At 48.0% G+C, this 9,508-nt stretch overlaps 1 protein-coding gene across 1 annotated transcript; it reads right to left on the bottom strand.

Annotated features, from left to right (window-relative positions):
* Window positions 1–4,435: 4,435 nt before the first annotated feature.
* Window positions 4,436–8,175, bottom strand: LOC119344539. The gene is made up of 5 exons (XM_037614935.1): window positions 7,372–8,175; window positions 6,930–7,162; window positions 5,838–6,819; window positions 5,394–5,644; window positions 4,436–5,290 (listed from the first exon to the last, which is right to left on the bottom strand). The coding sequence occupies exons 1-5, from the start codon at window positions 7,970–7,972 to the stop codon at window positions 4,682–4,684; spliced, it is 2,676 nt and encodes an 891-aa protein (XP_037470832.1). The 5' UTR covers window positions 7,973–8,175; the 3' UTR covers window positions 4,436–4,681.
* Window positions 8,176–9,508: the final 1,333 nt, after the last annotated feature.

Raw genomic sequence — 9,508 nt, 5'->3', positions numbered from 1 at the left:
GCTGTGAGCCACCCCACCACCGCTATAAGTACCTAAACCTATCACCACACCATTCTCCCACTCCCACTCCCACTCCAGTAGGCAAGCCGCCACGTTTCTCCACCAGAAATGAAAGGAGAGATCCACATCACGACCGCCGACGGCGACACCATCTCCGGTGCGGTGCGCACCTCGCTCCACGGCCAACAGGACGGACCGAAACTCCCGCCGACGGCGACACCATCTCCGGTACGGTGCGCACCTCCGCCAACAGGCCCGAGGCGCTGGCTCCGGCGACGTCCTGCCGTGTACGTACGGTGCGCCGACGCCTTGGTCTATGGCCCTGCCCTACAGGGGGAGGGGGTCGTCGGTGGCGGCGGCGGAAGGAGGCAACCATTTCCGCGTCGTTGGGTCGTTCCCTTCGGCGGAGGGGGCCGCCTCGTTGGTTTGGTCCCAGCGATGGAGTGAGGCAAGCCAGTCCTCGTCGTTGGTTCAATCCCGGCGGCGGAGGGGGGCAACCCCGTCCGCCTCGTTGGGTGGTTCCCGGCTGTGGTGGGAGGCAACCCTGTCTGCCTTGTCGGTTGCTTCTTCATGAGACGTGCCTGCAGCTGCTTCCGGTATTAGGCATCAGAGTTACCTGGAGCAGCGGGAGGCCAAATCCTCCAAGGTAATATCTCCCCCCAAAATATGGGAGGCATGATAAACAGTGGCAGGTAGAGCTAACATAGCGATAGAGCGAGCAACCAGCAAAGCAAAGATAGAAGTGATATCGAGGGTATGGTCATCTTGCCTGCAAAGTTCTCAGCGTTGTCGAAAGCTTGATCCTCGTTAGCGTACTCAACAGGTTCCTCGTTCACGTACTCGTCTCCTGGCTCTACCCAAGGCAGGAACACAAGCAAAGGAACCACAATCAATCATGGTGCAATGCACAAGCAACATGATGCAATACATGGCATGATATGTGATATGTGATATGCAATACATATGCGGGCTCCGGAAGGAAAAATGATGAACAAGGCATCAACTTGGCAAACCAAGTATGCCGCTGGAAAGATGAGATGATTTCGGTTGAAATCAATATAAAGATCACCGGGAATGGATGCACGGTTTGCAAATGGCAAGCAAAACAAGAATGACACAAATCTGCGATTAACAACACGATGCTACTTAGCATGCAACAAGAAACTATGCTACAGCACCCCAACATAACAACATGGCAGTGATCTACAGGAGATGCTTGACAAAAGAGGAACACTGAGCTACGGCTAAATCACACAATAGCAGGTTCAAACAAGCATGGCAAAAGTGCAAAAAATATCAGCTTGGACATGGCATAAACAACATCAGATAGCAATGTTCAGAGCAAGAAATCAACATGCTACAGGAACTTATAATAGCAAAACAAGACATGACATGATTGTACTCAAAGCATAGAACAAAAGACCCTTACTGACCATGAACCAAAAATGATCAGAAGATATGATGGCACCCATGTAAACATAGCAAGTTTCGTTAACAGATTCAGCAAACAGGGCATGGCATTAACAGAATTATGAAGTCATCTTCGCGAGCTCGATTCACTCACCACAAGTCATTGCATGACAAGATAAGCATAGCATCAGCAAGAAGACATGCTTATGAAGCTAATCATGGCAAGAACAAGTTCATATCATGCAAGGATCAACTACAACAACCTTGGCAAAATTGAATAACATGTAAACAATCTGCTAGAAAACATTTTATAGCAAAAGTAGAGCACTAAAATGACATGCTAGACTATTCCATAATTGCAAACAGGGGCATGAATGGATAGAGCATAACCATATGTTCAAAACATCCTTACTGAAGTATCTTAAAATAAACACGGATCTCTCTGTAGTATCAAGTTTACATGGCATCAAAATAACAGCAGAACAGGGACTAAAGTCTGCAACATCACGAAGTCTAGTTTGCATGCTTGTGCTAGTCACCACATTGATCACAAAAATACATGGCAAGCATATCTGTAAAGAAGACATGACATAGTTAAAAACACATGTAGATCTAATGCTCATAAGATGCACACAATAAATATAGCAAAAATGACAAATGCCCACAATCTGTTAAAAATCAGAAACTAACATTATATAGCACTTTTGCATCACAGATTTGGGCATCGAGATGACCTCAAATGAACATGGCCCAATGGAACAAAATTAAGAGCACATCGTGATAAACATTTTGATATATCATGCGCATGAAACGGAGCTATTATGACGGAGTTATGATGCGATGAACAGCGCTAAAAATAATGCAGACTTGGAAAAACGAGGTCAACATCTAGGGTTTCTCCGATCCAGATCCGGGGCGCGGAAGCCGAGGCGGACGGCGGCTCGCCGGAGCTGTAGAGGAGGAGGCCGGAGGAAGGACGGGGACGGGTCAGGGTCGGCCGGGGCGCCCGGATCCGGCCGGGGGCGCGGTCGGCGGCGAGGGTCGCGGCGGGGAGGCGGCGGGGCGACGGCGGCCGGGGCGCGCGGCGGCGGGGTCGAGGCGGAGGCGGCGGACGGCGGCCGGCGGCGGGGGCGACGAGGCCGAGCGGGCGTCGGCGAACGGGCGCGGGGCGGCGCGGTGCGGGCCGCGGGGGCCGGCCTCGGGCCCGGCGGGCTTCGGCGGCGGGAGGCGGCAGCGCACCACGTGGCGGCCTCCGATTGGCGTGGGCGCGGCAGCGGACGCGTCCGGCCTGATCCGGACGTGTCCGGCGGCGCTAGAGGAGCGGGCTAGGGTTTCGGGACCCGGAATTTCGGGGAGGGGCACATATTTATAGGTAGATGGAGCTAGGAGGCTCCAAATGGAGTGAAGTTTTCGCCCACACGATCGTGATCCGACGACGGAGAGCATGGAAGTGACTTAGATGGGTTATTGGGCTGTTTTGGAGGGGTGTTGGGCTGCAACACACGAGAGGCCTTTGCGGTTATCCGGTTAACCGTTGGAGTATCAAACGACCTCCAAATGACACGAAACTTGACAGACGGTCTACCGGTGCTAAACCAAGGCCACTTGGCAAACCTCGGTCCATTCCGAAAACGTTTAACACCCGCTCACGAGAAGAGACAAGAGGGGTGCGCCGGTGCATGTGGGAGTGTCGGATTGCAAAATGGACAACGGGGAAAATGCTCGGATGCATGAGACGAACACGTATGCAAATGAGATGCACATGGTGACATGATATGAGATGCACGACATGAATAAAATGCAAAACAAAAGACAAAACCCAACCACGGAGGGAATATCATAACACATAGCTGAAAATGGCAAGAGTTGGAGTTACAAAGATGGAAAGTTACATCCGGGGTGTTACAACACTCCACACTACAAGAGGATCTCGTCCCGGGATCTAGGACTGAAAGAACTCCGGATATTCGGAACGGAGGTGATCCTCGCGCTCCCAGGTGGCTTCTCGGTCAGAATGGTGTGACCACTTCACTTTCAGGAATTTGATTGACTTGTTGCGAGTCTTGCGCTCGGTTTCTTCGAGAATAGCAACGGGGTGCTCATGATAAGAGAGATCTTCTTGGAGGTCAATTTCTTCGAAGTTGATAGTGCGCTCAGGAGTCTTGAAGCACTTGCGAAGCTGTGACACGTGAAACACATCGTGCACGTTTGAAAGTTGGACGGAAGCTCAAGTTGATAGGTGAGGTCGCCTCTTTTGCCAATGATCTTGAAAGGACCCACGTATCTTGGGGCAAGCTTCCCTTTGATACCGAAGCGACGAGTGTCTTTCATTGGAGAGACGCGGAGGTAGACATGGTCTCCGATTTCAAAAGCCACATCACGGTGCTTGTCATCATAATAGCTCTTCTGGCGCGATTGCGCGGCTTTGAGATTCTCACGAATGACTTTGCACATTTCTTCGGCTTCTGTGATCAAGTCGTTGCCAAGAAGTTGGCATTCACCTGTCTCGGACCAATTGAGAGGAGTACGACACTTTCTGCCATAGAGAATTTCGAATGGGGCCTTGCCCGAACTCGCTTGGAAGCTGTTGTTGTAGGAGAACTCGACATATGAAAGACAATCTTCCCACTTCATACCGAAAGAGATGACACAAGCCCTGAGCATGTCTAAAAGGATTTGATTGACTCGCTCGACTTGGCCACTCGTTTGAGGATGGAAGGCTGTGCTGAAACGAATGTTGGTGCCCATGGCCTTCTGAAAGGAGTCCCAGAACTTAGAGGTGAAAATGCTTCGACGATCGTGCAAGGAGACAATTCTGGAGGTGTATAACTCTGCCAGCTGAGCTGCTGTGATAGATTCTTTGATAGGAAGAAAATGAGCCACTTTAGTAAGCTTGTCAATGACATCGAAGATAGCATCATTTCCCCGCTTGGACTTAGGAAATCCAGTCACGAAGTCCATCTCAATATGATCAAACTTCCATTCTGGAATAGCAAGAGGTTAGAGGAGACCAGCTGGTCACACAAAAGCAAATATTTGGGTATATTTTACCATACCATATTAACAGAAACATACAGCGGTCAAAACAAACACACGAGATATAACAAGGCCTAATACAACAAAAGACTAAATTCACAAATTGCAGTCCTCGCCATAACTGGTACAGAAAAAGACTAAATTCACAAAATACAACAAATCACAAGGACCAAGCACGACTGGTGTTGTCTCCTCGCCATAACATCTTCTCAGAAAAAAAGACTGGTGTTGTCTCCTAGTACCGAGACGAGATGTCCCACTTCTCAGAAATGAGACTGGACCATGCAACAGTAATCTCCAACTCAATGCCTCCAGTGAGTTTACATGTTTGCTTGCTTATGTTGGAAAACTTGGGCTCGAAGGACTCATTTTTTTGTGCAACTTTATTACCGGAATCTGAGTAGGCTTCCAAGATAAAGTTCAGGCTTCCACGATAGTCTACAGAGACAACATTCCTTGATAGAACAAGGTAACCCTGAGAAGTCATCGGCATGGCTGTATAACGAGAATCAAGCAGCTCAATTTCCTGAGGGCTGGCGTCAGGTCCACTGACTGAGCAAGCAACTCGACCTCCGAATGTTGGCCATGACCCCTCCTCTTTGACACGGACGCCCAAAATAGTGGCCTGGACTGATTTCTTAATTCTCTCCAAACTTAACTCTACGGTGCAAAAGCAGTTCCTAAAGCAAATGGGGCTTTCTCTGCTGTGGTAAGTGTACACGCCATTGATCAGTGGCTTATCTTGAGACTTTGTTCTACCTCTTATTTTTAGTTGGATTTCAAAGACAACAGATTCCTTGCTGACAATTGCACGAGAGGGGCCAGTCAAGGTCAAAAAGGAATCCTGCAAGCATCATCAATCACCTTATTAGCAACTAATAAACAAGAGGATCCCCAAAATCAAACCAAGAGCATATTGATAAGATTAAGATGGTACAGATAGATACCTCTTCATTGAGTATCTGGCACTCACTCCTGTTGCGGGCAAACACAAGGTTGAGATTGTGATCCACACGGTCTCGGGCAGCGACCGTGCCGTACACTGGCAGCGGCCATTCCAGACCACCTCGTATTTCTGCGAGTTTAACGGAGAAGATCTGCAGGCTAGGCAACACTCGGCCATAGTGCAATACTCGACCATAGTGCAACAGTGTGCTCCCTGGTACCAAGTGTGTGTATTGCATGGAACTCACCGTCGCTGCATGCATCAGAACAAGATCAATGGAAGCAGGTGTTAGAAATCTTGTAACATGAACAGGTACTAGATAAGCAACAAAGTAATTCCCTCCACTTCCCTTATGCAAAGAAGTACGACCAAAGCTAAAAAGGAGGAAGGAAACTAGTTAACCAAAGTTCAGTAAGATAAGCAAGATGCATGCAACTTTACTCACTCATGTCTCGGAAGCAACCGAACCCATCATAACCCCATGACCCTTCCCAGGCATCAACATACATGTCAAAACTCTTCTGTTCGGCAGCCATCTCCTTGGCCTCAATTTTTAATTGTTCGTCTGATTTGCCTCTATACATCTTCTCAACATCGTAACCTGTGTTGGCGGCAACAGAATCTGCAGGTTCGAGTATTGACTTGTCTGATACGAACATGGAGCTACTCGATTCATTCGCCAATTCACTGGTATCCAGACTCATCGCCGACTCTGTTTCCGCCTCTGGCCCCACCTCCGATGTCAATTTGGAGTCTATCTTCGGCACCTGCTGCTCCATTGATGCAACGTCCCAGTCCTGCTCCTCATCACCAACACACCCTTGTACCGAAATATCCCGCTTCTCACAAACAAGACTAGACCAAGCAACAGTGATCTCCAACTCAATACCATTAAGTTCACAACTATCCTGACTTATGTTGCAAAGTTTGGGTTCGAAGGACAATTCTTTTTGTGCAATGGTATCACCAGATGGTAAGCAGGCCTCTAGGAGAAAATTCAGGCTCTTGTTAACATCTACAGAAATGACATTCCTTGACAGAAGAAGGTAACCCTCAGAAGTCACGGGCATGGCACTGCCACGAGAAACAAGCAGCTCAAGTTGCCCGGGTGTGTCGTCAATTTCACCATCAATGACTGAGCAAGCGACTCGACCTCCCCATCCAGAAGGCCATGACCCATCTTTGACACGGACGCCCAAAACAGTGGCCTGGACTGCTTCCTGAAGTACCTCCAATCTAAACTCTACGGTGCAGAAGCAGTTGGTAAAGCAAACAGTATCATCCCCTCTGTTGTAAGTGCACACACCAGTGATCAATGCTCTATCTTCAGACTCTGTTGTACCTCTTACTTTCAGTTGGATTTCAAAGTCAACCGATTCCTCGCACACAATTGCACGGGAGGGGCCAGTCAAGGCCAAAAAGGGCTCCTGCAAGCATCATCGATCACCTTATTAGCTACTGACAAATATGAAGGCCCAGGAAGGCAAACAATATCACCTTATTAACAAAGGTATGTATATTAAGATGGTATACATACCTTTTCCTTGAGTATCTGACACCTGCTCCTATAGCAGGCAAACAGAAGGTTGCGATTGTGATCCACGTGGTCTCTGACAGCAATCATACCGTACACTGGCAACGGCCATTCCAGACCACCTTGAATTTCTGCCAGTCTGATGGAGACGACCTGGAGGCTAGGCGCGGTTCGACAATTGTGCCTTGGGGTGCTCCCGGGTATCAAGTGTGTATATTGCATGGAACTGACCGTCGCTGCAGAAATCAATCAATGGAAGCAGGTGTTAAAATTTTCGTAACATGAACAAGTGGTAGATAAGCAGCAAAGTAAATCCCTTCACTTCCCTTCCCTTCCCTTATAGAAAGACATAGGACCAAAGGTAAGAAAAGAGAGTAAGGAAACTAACTAAACAAAATTGAGTAAGATAAACAACATGCACGCATGTATGTATATGTTTACTCACTCATGTAATGGAAGAGACCGAACCCTGCCGAACCCCATTTAGCATCCCAGTCATCCACAAACCGATCAAATTTCTGCTGTTGGGCATTCATCGTCGCGGCCTCACTGGCTAATTGTTGGGCTGATTTGCCTCTGTCCATCTTGTCAACAACATCATCGCCTCTGTTGATGGGAACATGATGTGCAGGTTTGGGTATTGACTTGTCTGATGCTGAGAGATTTGATTCAATCGTCGACACACTGGTATCTGGACCTGTCGCCACCTCTGCCTCTGGCTCTGATTTGGAGTCGATCCTCAGCACCTGGTCCTCCATGTCGAAGTCCATGTGCTCCTCATCACCACCACCGTCGACATTTTCCACCATCCGCTCCCTGCCATTAGCTGCATCACCATGCTCATCCAAGGCGTCAGTTTCCATCTTGTGCTCCCCGCCATTAGCAGCAGCACCATCAGCCGCATGCCCATTCAAGGCTGCTGCGGTTTCCGGCTTGAGCTCCCCGCCATTCGCAGGATCACCATGCTCATCCAAGGCTGCAGTTTCTTCAGTCTTGTGCTCCACACCCAGAATATCCGTCAGGCTGCGGGCTTTGACAGCCCTCATCTGCTGGCTCAAGCGCCTGATTTCATTCGTAACAACCAGTTGCCGGAATCCCCTTCCGCCTCCATCTCACTTGGCGTCCTCGCCTCGCCTTCTCCCCCGCCGCTCGCCTTTCCTTGTTGGGATCTCGCCGCTCGCCTTCCCGTATCGAGATCTGGCTAAGAAAAGGGCTCGCCGCCGCCTAGCTTAGGGTTTCTATAAGAAAGAAAGAGGAATGGTTTTTTTTCTTCTGAGAAGATAATGAGCAACCGGTCGTCGATCAGCACACAAAGTGCGATGAGCGGCCCTGGCCCAAGACATTGTGGCCGGGCCTGCGTTTGAAGTGTGCTAGTCCCAGTATGGCCCAGTTTGTGCCTTTCCTTTTTTCCCAAACTAGGGTTGCTTGCGTCGCCACCGTCGCCGTCTAAGAAATTCAGGTCCCCTCGCCTCCGGCTCATCTCGGCGCTGAGAGGTGGGGGGACCTCGGATCTTCAAGACCTCTATGTTCTCCATCATCGTCTAGTGATCATCATAGTTTTTGTGAGAATAAATTTCCTCCCGTTCTTTTGGCGGTGCATGAGGTAGATAGTTTTCTTTCCTCTCCGATCCGATTATTCTGATCTGATGAATTTATGTTGCGGTGTCAAGCCTTTTTTGTTGATCTGATTCTTTGTGGAGGTGAAATCTTTCATCGACAACATGGTGAAGATATAGTGATCCGACGGCCTCCACTTCTAGGGGATCAATCCCGACCCAAGTACGTTCATCGATCAAGGCTTCCCATCTCTTTGGAGGGGCGACTCAAGGCACTTTCAAAATCCATTATTGCTAATGTTCGTGCGGGTGAAAAAGTGACAACATCGTTGCTCCAGTCAAACTGCACCATCTTTACACAAGTCTTTAGACTATTTCTTCGAGCAGGGATTGACACCATGAAGAACGTGTTTTCAAGAGATTTTATTGTAATTCTTAGTCATAAGAGTTACTTTGTATTTTCTTGAATTTTAGGTCCAAATCAGTGTATTTGTAATTGTTACGAGTATGAACAAAGTTACATGTGTTTCTAAAAAGAAACATATAGATTTTTTGTCTCAAAACATGCATATATTGGTTGCTTGTCTAAAAACATATGTATATATAGGTTTCTTCACGCCCCTAAAAAAAAGGTTGCTTCACAAAATTTGAAACCTATATAGGTAGACACCTCGCTCTTTTCTGAAAAGAATTAGAAATTTTCTTTGTAAAAAATAAAGAGCTATAAATAGAAATAACCAAAAGCTAACAAAAACAGTAGCTTTTCTTCAACCTTATTTGACAATAAACCATCCCTCTAGATTATTTTCTCTGCTAATCTATATCTATAATAAAGGAGCTATTGCTTCTTGCGGTACGTCACAGAAATTGCTCCCAGACTTGCAAAATATGACCCATCAATGCCACATATAAGTGATAAACATCGTTTCACACAGAGGATTCCTCCGTCTATACTGCACTATGTGCGTTGGGAGAAGATGCAGCATGCCCGTTTGGGCCGGCCCATGTCCCGGCGGCCTGTTTTTA

This window comes from Triticum dicoccoides, unplaced genomic scaffold, assembly GCF_002162155.2.
Source record: "Triticum dicoccoides isolate Atlit2015 ecotype Zavitan unplaced genomic scaffold, WEW_v2.0 scaffold172474, whole genome shotgun sequence".
Taxonomy (NCBI): domain Eukaryota; kingdom Viridiplantae; phylum Streptophyta; class Magnoliopsida; order Poales; family Poaceae; genus Triticum; species Triticum dicoccoides.
This window is presented reverse-complemented; position numbering and strand designations above follow the sequence as displayed.

What these genes read in the sequence shown, in the direction of transcription:
- LOC119344539 (XM_037614935.1), bottom strand. Translation starts at nt 7,972, where the DNA reads ATGAGGGCTGTCAAAGCCCGCAGCCTGACGGATATTCTGGGTGTGGAG. An exon ending in GTCAGATACTCAAGGAAAAG is followed by an intron (nt 6,820 to 6,929) that starts GTATGTATACCA and finishes TGATGCTTGCAG; the next exon opens with GAGCCCTTTTTGGCCTTGAC. An exon ending in GCCAGATACTCAATGAAGAG is followed by an intron (nt 5,291 to 5,393) that starts GTATCTATCTGT and finishes TGATGCTTGCAG; the next exon opens with GATTCCTTTTTGACCTTGAC.